The sequence below is a fragment of the Cetorhinus maximus genome, chromosome 17 (assembly GCF_964194155.1).
Source record: "Cetorhinus maximus chromosome 17, sCetMax3.hap1.1, whole genome shotgun sequence".
Lineage (NCBI taxonomy): Eukaryota > Metazoa > Chordata > Chondrichthyes > Lamniformes > Cetorhinidae > Cetorhinus > Cetorhinus maximus.
In genome coordinates this window covers 83,054,182-83,071,878 of record NC_135895.1, presented here as the reverse complement: position 1 = coordinate 83,071,878, position 17,697 = coordinate 83,054,182, and the positions used below count along the sequence as shown (strand labels likewise).

Here is a 17,697-nt window from a genome sequence, read left to right as displayed (position 1 = left end):
TGTACCTGCATACTAATTTTTTGTGACTCATGCATGAGAACATCTAGATCCCCCTGCACCTCGAAATTCTGTAGCCGTCCTCCGTTTAAGTAACGCTCTGCTTTTTTATTCTTCCAGCCAAAGTGAACAAGTTCACATTTTCACACATTATACTCCAATTGCCAGATTTTTGCCCGCTCACTCAACTTAGCTATATCCATCTGCAAACTCCTTATATCTTCTTCACAACATAGTTTCCTCCCCGTCTTTGTGTCATCTGCAAATTTAGCTACCATGCCTTCACTGCCCTCATCTAAGTCATTGATGTAAATTGTAAAAAAATTGAACCCCAGCACAGACCACTCCCAGTGGGACTCCACTCATCACATCCTACCAATCAGACAAAGAATCATTTATGCATGCTCTCGGTTTTCTGCCAGCCAGCAAATCCTCTATCCAGGCTAATATGTTACTCCCTACACCATGACCTTTTATTTTCCGCAATAGCCTTTGGTGTTGGACCTTATCAAATGCTTTCTGGAAATCCAAGTGTTCCCCTTTATCCACAGAGTATGTTAGTCATTCAAAGAACTCCAGTAAATTGGTTAAACGTAATTTTCCTTTCACAAAACCATGCTGACTCTTCTGATTACCTTGTGTTTTTCTGAGTACCCAGCTATAACCTCTATAATGATCGATTCTAACACCTTCCTCATGGCAGATGTCAAGCTAACTGACCTATAGTTTCGTGTTTTCTGTCACCCTCCCTTATTGAATACAGGGGTGAAATTGGCTACTTTCCAGTCTGATGGAACCTTTCCAGAGTCTAGGGAATTTTGGAAAATTAACACTAACACATCTGCTACCTCATTAGCCACTGCTTGTAAGACCCTGGGGTGAAGTCCATCTGGACCCGGAGACTTGTCAGCCCGCAACTCCATCAGTTTGCTTAGTACTGCTTCCCTAGTGATTGTAATTTCACCAAGTTCCTCTCTACCTTTCACCTCCTGATTTACAGCTGTTACTGGAATGTTTTTTGTGTTCTCTATAGTGAAGACAGAAGCAAAATATTTGTTCATTTCATCTGTCATTTCCTTATTATCTACTATTAACTCCCCATTCTTGCTCTCGAAAGGACCAACACTCATTTTACCTACTCTTTTCCTGTTTAAATACATGTAGAAACTCTTGCTGTCCAATTTTACATTTCTAGCTAGCTTCCTGTCATACACTAATTTCTTACTCCTTTTTAAAAAATTTATTCATTTATGGGATGTGGGCTTTGCTGGTTAAGCCAGCGTTTATTGCCCATCCCTAATTGCCCTTGAGAAGGTGGTGGTGAGCTGCCTTCTTGATCCACTGCAGTCCCTGTGGTGTAGGTACACCCACAATACTGTTCAGGAGGGAGTTCCAGGATTTTGACCCAGTGACAGTGCAGGAATGGTGATATATTTCCAAGTCAGGATGGTGATTGGCTTGGAGGGGAACGTAAGGTGGTGGTGTTCCCATGTACCTGTTGCCTGTTCCCATGTATCTGCTGCCCTCGTCCTTCTAGATGGTAGTGGTCGTGGGTTTGGAAGGTGCTGCCTAAGGAGCCTCGGAAGGTTTCTGCAGTGCACCTTGTAGATGGTACACACTGCTGCCACTGTTCGTCGGTGGTGGAGGAAGTGAATGTTTGTGCAAAGGGTGCTAATCAAGTGGGCTGCTTTGTGCTGGATGGTGTCAAGCTTCTTGAGTGTTGTGGGAGCTGCACTCATCCAGGCAAGTGGAGAGCATTCCATCACACTCCTAGCTTGTTCTTTGTAGCTGGTGGACAGGCTTTGGGAAGTTATTTGCTGCAGGATTCCTCACCTCTGACCTGCTTTTGTAGCCAAAGTATCTATATGGCTAGTCCAGTTGAGTTTCTGGTCAGTGGTAACCCTGGATGTGGGGATTCACCAATGGTAATGTTACTGAATGTCAAGGGATGACGGTTAGATTCTCTCTTGTTGGAGATGGTCATTGCCTGGCACTTGTCTGGCGCGAATGTTACTTGCCACTTGTCAGCCCAAGCCTGGATATTGTCCAGGGTCTTACTGCATTTGGACACGGACTGCTTCATTATCTGAGCAGTCGCGAATGGTGCTGAACATTGTGCACTCGTCAGTGAATGTCCCCAGTTCTGACCTTATGATGGAAGGAACTGCTGCAGTGATGTCCTGCAACTAAAATGATTGGCCTCCAACAATCGGCTCTTCTGTTCATGTTTGAGCCAAGGCTGTAGTGAGGTCAGAAGCTGAGTGATGCTGGTGGAACCCAAATTAAGCGTCAGTGAGCAGCTTAACAAGTGCTGCTTGATAGCACTGTCGATGACACCTTCCATTACTTTACTGATGATCAAGGGTAGACTGATGGGGCGATAATTGGCCGTGTTGCATTTGCCCTGCTTTTTGTGTACAGGCTATACCTGGGCAATTTTCCACATTGCCAGGTGGATGCCAGTGTTGTAGCTGTACTGGAGCATGTCTTCAGTACTATTGCCAGAATATTGTCAGGGCCTTTGCAGTATGCAGTGCCTGCAGCCTTTTCTTGATATCACATGGAGTAAATTGAATTGGCTGAAGTCTGGCATCTGTGATGCTGGGGACCCTCCGGAGGAGCCCGAGATGGATCATCCACTCGGCACTTCTGGCTGAAGATTGTTGCAATTGCTTCAGCCTTATCTTTTGCACACATGTGCTGGGCTCCCCCATTATTGAGGATGCAGAAATTTGTGGAGTCGTCTCCTCCAGTGAGTTGCTTAATTGTCCACCACCATTCACAACTGGATGTGGTAGGACTGCAGAGATAAAATCTGATCCGTTGATCAGCACCACTCGCTTAGCTCTGTCTATAACTTGCTGCTTATGCTGTTTGGCACATAAGTCTGTGTTGTAGCTTCACCAGGTTGACACCTCATTTTTGCTCCTGGCATGCCCCCCTGCAATCTTCATTGAACGAGGGTTGATCCCCTGGCTTGAAGGTAATGGTAGAGTGGGGGATATAAGGTCCATGAGGTTACAGATTGTGGTTGAGTACAATTCTGCTGCTGCTGATGATCCACAGTGCCTCATGGTTTCCTAGTCTTGAGTTGCGAGATCTGTTTGAAATCTATCCCATTTAATACAGTGGTAGTGCTACGCAACACGATGGAAGGTATCCTCAGTGTGAAGGCGGGATTTGATTTCCACAAGGACTGTGCGGTGGTAACTCCTACCAGTACTGTCATGGACAGATGCAGCTGTGGCAGGCAGGTCGGCGATTAACCTTTTAGTCTTTCTCTGCCATCCTTTATATTTTGACCAGTCATCTGATGTACTGCTCACCTTTGCGCAGTTATATGCTTCTTCCTCGAGTTGTATGCTTTCCCTAACTTGTTTAGTTAACCATGGATTGTGGGTCCTCCTTTTAAGAATTTTTCTTTATGGTAGGAATATACTTATTCACAGTATTCTGAAAAATCGTGTTAAATGTCTGCCACTGTTTGTCTATTGATCTATCCCCTAGCCTAGAATCCCAATGAATTACAGCCAGCTCAGCTTTCATGCCCACATAGGTGCTCTTATTTAAGTTTAAAATACTAGTCTTAGACCCACTCTTCTCCCTTTCGTACTGGGTGTAAAATTCAATCATATCGTGGTCGCTGCTACCGAGGGGTGCCTTTACTCTGAAGTCATTAATTAATCCTGTCACATTAGTGATAGACAAAGTATACAAGTCACATTACACAATACCAAATCTAATTTAACTTGCGCTTAAATTGGTTCCAGAATGTGCTGCTCTAACAAATTATCTCGAAAGCATTCTATGAACTCCTCATCCAGGCTACTATTGCCAATCTGATTTTTCCAGTTTATATATAGATTAAAGTCACCCATGATTATTGCTGTTCCTTTATCACAAGCACCCAATATTTCTTCTTGTATACTTTGTCTACATTGTGGTGACTGTTAGGGGGCCTGTAGGCCATTTCCACTAGTGACTTCTTTCCCCTGCTATTCCTTATCTTCATCCAAACTGATTCTACATCCTGATCTCCTGAACCAAGGTCATCTCTAACTATTGTGCAAATGCCATCCTTGATTAACACTGCTACCTTTCCACCTTTATCTATTCTCTTGAATGTTACATACTCCTCAATATTCAGGACCCAATTCTTGTCATCCTGCAGCCAGGTCTCTGTAATGGCCATCGGATCATATTTATTTATTTCAGTGTGCGCTAACAATTTTCTTACTTTATGAATGCTACGCGCATTCAGATACAGAGCCTTTAGTTTTGACTTTTTGTTATATTTGTGATACTTAGTCTTGATTCTTGGTGAATTTTAGGTTTTTTCTCTCTGCCCCTTCCTGCCACTCTCCTGCCCTCATGTCCCACATTACTATACTCCTCTCTGACCTTGTCTGTACTCTTTAATAGGCTACATCTTTCCACATTTGATCCTTTGCCCCCACTATTTAGTTTTAAAACCTTTCATCTTCCCTGGTAATGCGGCTCGCAAGATCACACGTCCTAGTGCTGTTCAGGTTAGAGCATCCCAACGGTACAGCCCCCACTTTGCTCAGTACTGGTGCCAGTGCCCTCCAGGCTGGAACCCACTTCTCCCACACCAGTCTTTGAACCATGTGTTCATCTCTCTAATTTTATGTACCCTGTGCCAATTTGCACGAGGTTCAGGTAATAATCCAGAGATTATAACCTTTGAGGTTCTGCTTTTCAATTTAGTACCTAGCTCCTCATACTCTCTATGCAGAACCTAGTTCTAGTTTCCTAGTTTTATCTATGTCATTGGTACCTACATGGATTACGACAACTGGATCCTCCCCCTCCCACTGCAAGTTCATCTCCAGCCCTGAGCAGATGCCCTGAACCTTGGCACTGGCAGGCAACACAGCTGCCTGGACTCTCGATCTTTGCTGCAGAGAACATTGTCAGTCCCCCTCATTATACTGTCATGTACTGCCACTATGTTCCTTTTTGCTCCCCCCACTTGAATGGCTTCCTGTAACTTGGTGCCATGGTCAGTTTGCTCAACCATGCTGCAGCTCCCGTTCCTATCCAAACTGAGCTGAGAGAACCTCAAACCTATTGGACAATTGCAAAGGCTCACACTCCTGCACTGCTGCCCTCTGCATTTCTATCACCTGCCTCACTCACAGTCACACCTTCCTATCCCTGACCACTGACCAAATCAGAAGACCCTATCCTAAGTGGTGTGAGTGCCTCCTGGTACAAAGCACCCAATTATCTTTCCCCTCCATGATGCGTCACAGAGACAGCAGCTCATCCTCCAGCTCAGTGACTGAGTCGAAGTTCCTTGAGCCACAAACACTTAATGCAGACGTGTTTGCCCTGGATCACAGTGTTATTCCGGAGCTCCCACATGCTGCCGCCTTGACACGTCACCTGTCCTGCCATCCTTAATGTGTTTTAAATAATTACTTATTTATATTATTCAGTTATTTATGTTGCTTTTTTATATATTTTATTAACTTTACCACCAATTTGTATACCATTTTAAACCTTAGGAATAGAATAGACTTTAACCACTCACCAAACAGTTAGCTTCTTTCCCTGTAATAGAGCAAGAACCAATTCCTACAGGATGAGAAAAATAGAAAAAGAAAATGAACACCTTCCACCTTCCAAACCCACGACCACTACCATCTAGAAGGACAAGGGCAGCAGATAGATGGGAACACCACCACCTGGAAGTTCCCGTCCAAGTCACTCACCATCCTGATGTTGAAATATATCGTCATTCCGTCACTGTCACTGGGTCAAAATCCTGGAACTCCCTAACAGCAGTGTGGATGTACCTACATCACGTGGACTGCAGCGGTTCAAGAAGACAGCTCACCATCACCTTCTCAAGGGCAACTCGGGAAGGGCAATAAATGCTGGCCCAGCCAGCGAAACCCACATCCTCTGAATGAATAAAGAACCTCCTTACCCCCCTCTTCACTGAACTCCTGTACTCACCAAACTTCTAAGTCTGCACCCAGTTTCCTCAGCTGCATTAAAGAGACCTGTATTTATAGCCAACTGAAATGTGGCTGGTGTAGCCATATTCAACCAGTTAGCTAGTTGTCTACTTGGCTCTCACGGCAAGGAGTGAGTTTACCCTGTCTAAGCCGCAAGAAAAAAGAACTTAGCTTGCTTCGATAGTACTTTCCAGTTGCTGCTCATTATTACAGCTGAATTACAGATTAGACTAGATTTTAAGAGCAAAATTAACACTTGAAACTCCCCCACTCACCAAATTGCAGGTCTGCACTCAGTTTTGTCAGCTGCATTCTGATTTTTTTTCAAATGGGCTGTTATCCAAATTAAGGCTTTAATATTGTCCCAAACCGAAGCAGTAAATAAACTCCACTATGATTCCCTAAATGAAATAATTGACAGTTTGGAGCTATAAATATGATACAGCTGGTCTTGTGTGGAAATTGGAAAGGTGCACGTTATAGGAAGGGTTTTGGATAATGTGGGGTTAATCCTCTTTGTCCATTCCTAAAAAGAGACTAGCTGTAATGAAGCTGTCAGATTTGAGGGGAGGAGGTCCATGAGAAAAACAGGTCCCTGTTGCCTTTTATTTCGAGCTGGTGAGTGAACTGTGGGTTTGCCATTGCTTGCAGTTTTACCATAAAAGTGCTTTTTGGAAATGTAGCAAGAGGTCTGTGTGTTACAACATATTTCACCCACCTGGCAGGTAAAAATGTCAGCTTGTTCTGGAAGGCAAAGACTTGGATCACTGATTTGTAGCCCTGCTACTGTAGCTGTTTAGATTTCAGCAATAGAATGCTCCAATTCTCCATAGCTGTGATCTGCATATGGAGTTCGAATCTGTCAGAAACTCAGCAGGATTGGGGTTTGGTTAATATTTGAATAATAGAACATTGGAAAATTTAAAAATGGGGAACATAAAAGCAGTTGTCTTTGGGCCCTGCCACAAACTCAGTACGTTTGTCATCAACTATTCCAATGCACTCTTGGCTGGTTTCCCATCTTCCACACTCCATAAACTTCAGCTCCTGTTGGCCCATCAACACAGTGCTTGCTCACCTACATTAATTTCTTGTCCCTCGGTGCTTCACATTGAAAATTCTCATCCTTGTGTTAAAATGACTTCATGACCTTGCCCCTTCTTATCTCTGGAAATCTCCTACAATCTTTCAAGAACTCTGCGTTCTTCCAACCCTGGCCTTTGTGCAACCTCCACTTGCTTCACCTCAGTTTTGGCCTTGAGTCATCCAGGACTGACATTCTGAAATTCTCTGGCCAAGCCTCTGCACCTCTGTTGCTCCTTAAGACCATCTTTAAAATTTACCTCTGAATAAGCTTTTGGTCACCTCTCCAAATATCTTACAAAAATTGACACCAAACCAAAAAGTATGATTAGACTTGTATGAAACACCTTGGGATTTTTTTTGTGAGCAAGGTGTTGCATTAATGCAAATTATTCTGGACTCTGGGTATATAGCTACTGTAAATTTTGCTCACCCTCTTCCAGCAGAGGGTGCTCATTCTCTACATTATATCACTGGTATTTCATACCACACCAGCACAGAATGAGCTGAAACAATCAACATTCCTTTTTTACATCTTTGCTTCTTCTGTTTCCACCCCAAAGCAGTCATAGTCGACTGCTATGACTGAGTGAGAGAGACACTAATTTGAATAGTTACAGACATTTTTAATTGTGGTAGACCCCAACATACTTCTTTAAACATCTTGACATGTCTCCCTACATTGCATGCAGGGTATTAATGGAGCATCAGGAGGCTGCAGTACAGAAGTTTATTTGCAAATGTAGCATGTTAGATGGATTGCAATTTGAAGTTGCATATTTTGTGAAATGCTCCATAGCCTACAGATTTTTATGGTTGGTACTGGCGCCTTCATATTGGTCAAAAACCTAGTTCTGATAAGATTTGGGGTGATGGGAGGATAACGTTATGTTGCTGGATCAGTAATCCTGAGGCCTGGACTAATGCTCCAGAAACAACAACTTAAATCCCACCACACCAACTCGGGAAACTTAAATTTGATGAAGAAATCTGGAATACATTGCGAGTCTCATTAATACTTATAACCTGGCAGATTGTCAAAAAATTCCTCTGGTTCATGAATGCTCTTCCAGGGAGGAAATCTGCCATCCTTACCTGGTCTGGCCTTCATGTGACTCCGGAACCATTGCAATCTGTGCTGGTTACCACTTACCGCCCTCCCTCAGCTGATGAATTAGTACTCCTCCATGTTGAGCACCCTTTCGAAGAAGCACTGAGGATTGCAAGGGTACCAAATGTATTCTAGGTGGGAGACTTGAACGCCCATCACCAAGGGTGACTTGATAACACCACAACTAACCAAGCTGCCCGATTCCTGAAAGATAAAACTGCCGGACTGGGCCTGTGGCAGGTGGCGAAAGAACCAACAAGGAGGAAAAACCTCCTTAACCTCACCCTCACCAATCTACCTGTCGCAGATGCATCTGTCCATGGCTGTATTGATAGGAGCGATACCAGCATAGTTCTGTCGGAGACCAAGTCCTACCTTTGCACTGAGGATACCCTCCATCATGCTAAATGGGATGGATCCATAACAGATGTAGCAGCTCAAAATGGGCATCCATGAGGCGCTGTCCCCCGACTGGAAACTTAATATTGAAGGGTATTTGACATTTCAAAAGTAAAGGAAGGAAGGGAAAGGGGGTGGGATGGCTCAGTTATTGAAGTATGTGACCAGTACAGTGGCGAGAAATGATCTAGTCTCAAAAGTTTGGGTGGTAATTGCAAGGTATGATGACTGAGTTGCTAAAGTAGACTGGAAAAATAGATTAAAAGGTAAGATTATAAATCAGCAGTGGCAAACACTTAAGGAGATTTTCATAACTCTCAGCTCAGATATATCCATTGAAAAGGAAAGATTCTGTGAGAATGTCATGAAGATATCAATGTATATAATGTTATTGGAAATTATTTTAAATTGAACTTGCAGTCGGGTCTGTGTCTGTGGGTGTCTTAATTGGATTAAAGCCAGCTAGTCTGGGTGCTTTGATGTATAGTAATTTTGAGATGTTAAACAATAAGGTAGAGGGTACATTTGCATTTTGTTGAATAAACCATTTTCATCACCCTTTCAAATCGGAAAAGGATAGAAAATGGCAAGGTGAGAGGAAGGTAGGTAGTCAGGGAAGAGGAGTAGCTGGGAATTCCCAGGAAGGTTTTTCTCAGAATAAAAAGGAAGGTGCTGAGGGTAGGAATGACATTCAAAAATTGAGATGTTTTCATTGTAATAAAGTGGGGCACACAAAGTCAGTATGTTGGAAATTATTGGAACAACCTGTTGAAATTATTGAGGTACAGAAAAGTTTTGTAAGTAAATGCACTGTGGGTTCTGAGGCTCAGGCACAGGAAAAACCAGTGGTTTATGTACAGGTAAAACAGGGAGAATCAGTGATAGGTAAAGAAGTGTTCACAATTTACCCAAGAGGATCCTGAGGAGCTGGTTGCAGAAATGTTTAAAGATTTTGTGTGTGAAGGGAAAGTCTTTCCATGTATACAGGGTGGAGTAGGTAAAGATCTTAAAATTTTAAGAGACACAGGGGCTAGTTGATCTTTAATGTTATTGGATAGTGATATTTGTGTTCAGAGGGAGTATTGCAGGAGCAGGTGATAATAAGTGGTGTTGATGGAGACGCTAAATCTATTCTGTCATGGAAGGTACATTTAAAGAGCAAATGGAGGACAGGTGAAGTTATTGTTGGAGTAGTGGAAAAATTGCCTATTGCAGGGGTTCAGTTTATTCTGGGTAATGATGTAGCTGGATCTCAAATGTGGGTGATGCCTATTTTGGCAGTAAGAATAGAAAAGCAAAATTTTATTTAAATGGAGAGAGACTACAGAATGCTGTGGTACAGAGGGACCTGAGTGTTCCCGCACTGGAATCACAAAAAGTTAGCATGGAGGTACAGCAAGTGGTTAGGAAGGTAAATAGAATGTTGGCCTTTATTGCAAGGGGGTTGGTGTCTAAAAGTAGGGGAAGTCTTGTTAGAACTGTACAGTTTGTTGGTGAGACCACACCTAGAGTACCAGGTGCAGTTTTGTTCTCCTTAGTTATGCAGGGATATACTTGTATTGGAGGCAGCTCAGAGAAGGTTCACTGGATTGATTTCTGGGATGAAGAACTTGTCCTGGGAGGAAAGATTGAGCAGGTTGGGCCTATACTCACTGGAGTTCAGAAGAATGAGAGGTGATCTTATTGAAACATAAGTTTCTGAGGGGGCTTTGACAAGGTAGATGCTGAGAGGATGTTTCCCTGCTGGAGGAATCTAGACTTGGGGTGGGGCACAATTTCAGAAGGAGGAGTCTCCCATAAAAGGAGGAGGTTAATTTCTTCTCTCCAAGGGTCATTGATTTTGGAATTCTCTACCCCAGAGAGCAACGGGGGCTGGGTCATTGAATATGTGCAAAGCTGAATTGGATAGATTTTGATCTACGAGGGAGTTGAGGTTTATGGAGGATAGGCAGGAAAAGTAACAAAGAGGCACTAGTGAGATTAGCCATGACCTTTGTGAATGGCGGAGCAGATTCAATGGGCCGGATGTCCCACTCCTGCTCCTGTTTCTTATATTTTTAGCAGCAGCAGAATTGCATTCAATCGCAATCTGAAACCTCATGGCCGGGCATTTCCCTCAGTCTACCTTTACCATCATGAGTTGTGCACAAGACCATGCCAGTAGCAGCACCGCACTTAAAAATGAGTTGTCAACCTGATGAAGCTAAAACACAGGACTAAATGCATGCTAAACAGCGGAAGCAGCATGCTGTAGGCAGCGCTAAGGGATCCATAACCAATGGTTCAATCAAAGTCCTGCCACCCTGCCACATCCAATTGTGAATGGTATTGAAAAATTAATCAACTGAAGGAAGGACTGTCAGGGATAGATGGGAACACCGCCTGCAAGTTCCCCTCCAGGCCACTCACCATCCTGACTTGGAAATATATCGTCATTCCTTCACTGTCGCTGGGTCAAAATCCTGGAACCCCCTTCCTAACAGCACTGTAGGTGTACCTACATCACATGGACTGCAGGGGTTCAAGAAGGCAGCTCACCACCTTCTCAAGGGCAACTAGGGATGGCCAGCCAGTGAAGCCCACATCCCGTGAATCAATAAAAAAATCATAGAAATTTTTTGATTAACCTTTGATATATTTGGGTGAATTTAAGGCAGGGTTACAATCTTTAGGTTGCTGTACAACTAAGATGAGCTCTTGAAGTTTGTATCTGAGCCATCCTCTGCTTTGCAGTGTTATAATTGATGGTAAGCTATTCAGAATGTTCGATTTTGTGGAAAAATCCATTCCAAATCCAGATCTCTGGTATGACTTGTTTTTTTTCTGTTTTCTTATAGAATCTTTTCTGTTTGAAGAACTGAATGATTCCAGTGATATGCTTGAGGCTTTGAAAAATCCTTTTGTAAGTATTGCGTAAATTATTCCTTTTTCAGCAGCAGATCAGTTGGGTTGGTGTTGGGATGTTCAGACTATGTAGAAGCTTTTCTCTGTTTGATAGAGCAGGTAGGCAAACATTGTTTCTGCTGGTGGGAGGTCAGTAACCAGAAGATACGTTTTAAGATATTGGGCAGAAGAACCAGAGGGTGGATGAGTAGAAACTATTTTACACATTGAGTTGTGATCCGAAATGCACTACCGGAAAGGGTGGTGGAAACCGATTTAACAGTAACTTTCAAAAGAGAATTGGCCGTACACTTGGCAAGGGGAAATTTGCATGGCTACAGGGAAAGAGCAGATGAATAGTATCAGCTGGATAAATATTTGAAAGAGCCCACGCAGTCACAATGGGTTGATGGTCTCTTTTATACTTTGTCATGTCTGATTCTATGATTTACGTAAGTTTTTTTGTTTTCTGTCATTAAAATGCTTTGATGCAGTTAGTCACTGCCAAGATTCTGCTGCTGTGGAGGATTGTTGACTTTCTGGCTGAAGACAAGTTTAGCTCATTGCTGAGGTTAAAACAAGAGAGTCATAGTGTTATTTGCTGTTTTACTGAAGGAGTCATCAGCTCATAGCATCTTGTGTTTGGATGCAAAGGGTATTCAGTCAAGTTCGGCTGTTCATTATTCAATCACAAATGTAATCAAATAAATTCTTGGAGTCAGTTGAAATATCTCCTAAAACTTTTATTAGTTTGTGAATGTGTTAGGAACGTAGCCAGCCTTATATGTGTGCTGAGCTTTAATTAGATGAGTATTTAAATATGTAAGACTTGGTAGTATTAAAGTTTGTACACACTCTTTTCACCTGTACACCTGGGTTAAAATCCAACCCAGGTGAATAGGTTCTCAGTTTCCTCCTGCCAGTTAGAGCCCTTCATAAAATGTGCTTTTAGTCGTCTGAATCCTGTTCCCAGTGGAGGTAGGACAGCAGCACAAAATTCTGAAACTGAATGTGATAGTGAAAACATGTTTTCTGAGAATTTTCCAGTATATGCTTATTTGGGAAGTCTGTACTGTTAGTTTATGACTCAATTGAGCAATGACTTTGTAACCGAAAGTTATTGCCCAAGGTTAAGTGACTTCAATTATATACCAGAAGCACCTCCCAGAACCATTCTCTTAAATCTTTTCTGCACCCACTTGAATGCCTTCACATCCTTCCCAAATTGCAGTGCCCAGAATTGGACGCAATGCTCCAGTTGAGGCTGAGCCAGTGCTTAATAAAGGATCATCATTGTTAATTCCCATAATTGTATGTTGAGGAAGAATGAGTCTGAAGCTAGCCTGTACCTTAAAACAGGTTTATTTCCAAGACAGCAAAGTAAAGTCACAGATTCTCCCAGTTCCTCACAGACATCCAGAGTGAGCTGGTTTATATACTCTTGCAATGATTCCCTAATCCTTTCCCAGCTGGGGATGGTTATGCTTAATTACCAACTTAAAGCATGCATTTTATTGCAGCACAGTTTCAACATTAACAATCGTAATTTGTTTCTGTACTCTATGCCTCTATTTATAAAGCCCAAGATCCCATTTTCTCAACCTACTTTTCCATCTTCAATGATTTGTGCTCATACATCTCCAGGACTCCCTGTTCTTGCACCCCCTTTAGAATTGTATCCTTTATTTTATATTACTTGTCCTCGTTCTTCTGATCAAAATGTATCACTTCACACTTTTCTCTACATTAAATACATCTGCCTCTTGTATGTCCAATCCACCAACCTGTTTATGTTCTTTTGAAGTCTATTACTATCTTCCTTTTGGTTTGCAATACTTTCAAGTTTTTTTGGTCATTTGGAAATTTTGAAATTGTGCCCTGTACACTCAGGTCTAGGTTGTTAACATATATCAAGAAAAGCAATGGTCCCTGTACCAACACCTGGGAAACCCATTGTATACTTTTCTACCAGTCCGAAAAACAACTACGACTGTGCCGTGTCACTAAGCCAACATCGTATCCATGCTGCCACTGTTCTTTTATTCCATGAGCTTCAACTTTGCAGACAAATCTATTATGTGGCACTTTATCAAACACCTTTCAGAAGTCATTAAACAGCACACGAACCATATTACCCTTATCAACGCTCTCTTTTACCATATCAAAAAACTCAAGCAAGTTCATGAAACATGATTTCTCCTAAAAATCCGTGTGCTCCTCACATTGCTGTTTAAGTCGTGATCTTGATTGGAAGAGTGGATAGTTAGCAGGTTCCATGTATAGTTCAAACAGGTTATTTACATTATGTCCCATAAAATAGGTTAGTAGATGCCATCGCTGTTGGTCCTTCACCATAAGTAGTTGCAGTTCCGCACAGTAGATGGAGCCAACTGCAAGCCTTCAGCTTACAAAGAAGTTGGTGAAATGGATTTCAAATCTGCCTCAAGTTGAAATTGGTTATGAAAAGAAATGAGAAGTAACTTAGTAATCATTCTCTAACTGTTAAGCTACAATTTTGTAAGATGGTTTAAAGTTGTTTGTTCATGATAAAATCATTAGTACAGGCATAAAATGAGCAGCTCCCGCATATGGCCTGCAGCACTCATGAAATACCCTCCTAGTACATGAAATGTAGCTAAAAAAGCAGCATCAGCATGTGGCCTGCACCACTATTTATTATGATTTAGTGAAAGCAAATCCCAAAATCCAAACGAACCTGCACCTCTAATGAATTACCCTCATGGTACATGAAATATAGCCCTCTTTCTCTCTCTCTCTCTCTCTCCACCTCTTTTTCTCTCTCTCTCTCTCTGCCCCCCTCTCTCTCTCTTTCTTTGCCCCTCTCTCTCTCCATCTCTCTCTCTCTCCGCCTCTGTCTCTCTCTCCGCCCCCCCTCTCTCCCTCCCTCTCTCTCTCCGCCCCCTCTCTCTCCGCCCCCTCTCTCTCCGCCCCCTCTCTCTCTGCCTCTCTCTCTCTGCCTCTCTCTCTCTCTCTGCCTCTCTCTCTCTCTCTGCCTCTCTCTCTCTCTGCCTCTCTCTCTCTGCCCCTCGTTCTCTCTCTTTCTCTGCCCCCTCTCTCTCTCTTTCTCCGCCCCTCTCTCTTTCTCTCTCTCTTTCTCCACCCCTCTCTCTCTTTCTCTCTCTCCGTCCCTCTCTCTGCCCCCCCTCTCTCTCTCTCTCTGCCCCTCTCTCTTCCTCTCTCTCTCTCTGCTCCTCTCTCTCTCTCCGTCTCTCTCTTGCTCCGCCTCTTTGAAAGAGTTAACCAATTAATTCCATGGTCCAGCAATTTTTGAAGCATTTGTCCAATTCCCCTTTGAAAGTTACTATTGAATCTGCTTCCAAATCATAATATGCATTTAGATCGTAACAACTCGGTTGTAAAGTTGAATTTCCTCATGTTGCCTCTTGTGGCAATCACATTAAGCTGTGTCCTCTGGAAACGGATCCTCCTGCCACTGGAAACAAATTTTCCTCACTTGAACTATCAAAGGCAATTCATGATTTTGAACACCTTCATCAAAGCATGTCTTAACCATCTCTGCTCCAGTGTGAACAGTCCTAGGTTTTCCATATAACTGAAATCCTTTATCTCTGCTATCACCTGAGTAAAAGTCCCACTGTCCACGGCCTTGACATCTTTCCCACTGTGTGTTGTTGAGAATTATGTACATTATTTTAGGTAAGATTGAACTCGTGAATTGTAATGTTCAGTGTGACTTCCTTGTTTTTGTTTTCAATGCCTCTATATACAAAGCCAATGATCTGATGTGCTTTCTTGACCACTTTATCAATTTGCCCTGCCAGTTTCAGTTTACTTGGTGAATATGTACCCTGGGTCCCTTGGCTCTTGTCAAAATAGTACAATTTAGATTCTGCTGTATCTCCATGGTGTTTCTCTGAAATTGTATCACTTCACACTTCTTTGTCTGAAATTGTACTTGCCAGATGTCTGCCCATTTCATTAGTCTGCCTATGTTCTCATGAAGTCTGGTGATTTCCTGCTCATTACTACTTATATTGCCAGATTTTGTATGAAATGTAAACTTCAAAATTATGCTCCTTGTATCCAAGTCAAGGTAATTTATATTTAAGAAAAGCAAAAGCTCGAATTGCGACTCCTAGGGGACGCCATTGAACACTTCCCTCCAGTAAACAAAACAACCATTCACCACTACGACTTGGCTCCTATCCCTTACCAGTTATGTACCCAAGTTAACATTGTCGCTTCAAGAACACAAACTGCCTTTTCTGATTAAGTCTGTTATGTGGAACTTTATCAAATGCTTTCTGGAAGTCTACATGTACAACATCTACTGAACTACCTTCATCAGTCCACTCATAGTTAACAAATCCCTGCTGGCTGCTCCTTAACTCATACTTCTCCAAGTGAGATTAGTTTTGCCATTGACCATGGTTTCTATTAGTTCTCCAGCCAATGATTACAGACTGACTGGCCTGCAGTTACCAATTTACTCCTCTCCCCTTTTTTGAACAGGAATTTTAACACTTGTAATCCTCCATTCCCCTCATACCCAAGGAGAAGTGAAAGATTTGTGGTTAGACCTGTTGTCTCCACCCTATCTTACCTCAGCAACCTAGGATGCTCCCATCCTGATTGGGTGACTTTTTAACTTGACTGATGTCAACCTACAAAGCACCTCCTTTCAAATTTATTTTTATCTGCTCCCTCTTCCAGCATTGGGCTCTTAACTTGATCTGTGAACGGGAATGCAAATTACTCATTGAGTGCTTCAGCCATGCTTTCTGCCTCCACAAAAAGATTCCCTTTTTGGCCCTAATGAACCCCACTATTCTTTTTATTTTTTATGTTCATAAGAGAGTTTTCAGATCCCTTTTATGTTAGCTGCTAATCTTTTCTCATTTTCTCTTTGCCCACCTTGTATCCTTTTCCAATTTCCTCTTGCTCTCATTATATTCTGCCTGTTTTTCCACTCTATTGTGCACCTGACATTTGTCATGAACATCCTGCTGCTTTTATTTCAATTTCTGCTTCTTTTGTCATTCGGGAAGCTCCAGATTTCCTCTTTTGGCTTGGTTTGTACCTGAATTATTTCAACATTCTAGGCCTGCCATTACTGGTTTCTTGACAAATTTTTCTTTCTAGTCCGCTTGTATTCATTTCTCAAATCACTGAAATTGGCTCTCTTCCATTTGTATATTTTCACCTTTATTTTTTTTTGTCCCTTTCCATCATTACTTTAAACAGATTTATATAATGAGCATTATTAGCTAGGTGTTCTCCCATTGAAGCACACTCCACTTGCCCAGCTATTTGTCCAGAACTGGATTCAGTATTGTTTTCTCCCTCATGGGTCTAGAAACATATTGATTAAGAAAGTTCTCATATATGCACTGCAGGAATTTCTTTACTCTCATTGTACTCCACGCTGTTTTCCCCAGTCTATATTAGGATTTTATTTTTATTTCTCTGAAATGTACCTACAGATTAACTCCTATCTTCTCTCACTATTTGGGGATCTATGGTAGAGACCCAGTAATTCAGTTGCTCCCCTCTGTTCCTTAGCCCGAACCAAATAGAATGAAGTATTTGAACCCCTGAGCATATCATTCTTCTGTAGGAATGTAATGTTGCCCTTGATAAATATTATCACCTGCTCTCTTCCACCCTGTTCTTTTCCCTTTCCCTCTACCTCCTGAATACATTGCCAAGATTTTAGTTTCCATTTCTTGCCATGTTGAAGCCAGGTCTGTGTTCGAGTCATTGGACTGGATTTTAATACTCCCCTGCTGGCATTTGGAAGGTGGGAAGGGCACATAAAATCCGATGGGCAGCATGCATGCCGCTCCCCCTACCCGCCCCCGACCTGCCTGAAATTTTATGGGAGTGGGGGGGCGATGGTATGAGTGGATGTTGGTTGGGGGCCGTGTCAGGTGGCTTAGTTGCCCTCCTTTGGGCTTGTTTGCCTGCCGTTGGGCCTTTTGAACCCCTTAAATGGTCAGTTAATGACCAGTTATAGCGTCATCCTACCCCTGCTGATATTTTACCCATGGCGGGGGTGCCCATTGCATCCACAAACACTCACTCCCTCCACCACTGACGTACAGTAGCAGCAGTGCGTACCACGTACAAGATGCACTGCACGAATTCACCAAGGCTCCTTTGACAGCGCCTCCTGAACCCATGACCATTACCATCTGGAAGGACAAGGGCAGCAGATAGATGGGAACACTACCACTTGGACGTTCCTTCTCCAAG

The 17,697-nt window shown here is 42.6% G+C and overlaps 1 protein-coding gene across 3 annotated transcripts in view; it reads left to right on the top strand.

Annotated features, from left to right (window-relative positions):
* atf6 (activating transcription factor 6) overlaps positions 1-17,697 on the top strand; it is a 367,278-nt gene that overhangs the window by 6,754 nt on the left and 342,827 nt on the right. For all 3 annotated transcript variants that reach the window (XM_078561554.1, XM_078561552.1, XM_078561553.1), the window contains exon 2: positions 11,415-11,479. In XM_078561554.1, the coding sequence (XP_078417680.1) occupies positions 11,415-11,479 (65 nt within the window). The remainder of the gene's footprint in view (positions 1-11,414; positions 11,480-17,697) is intronic.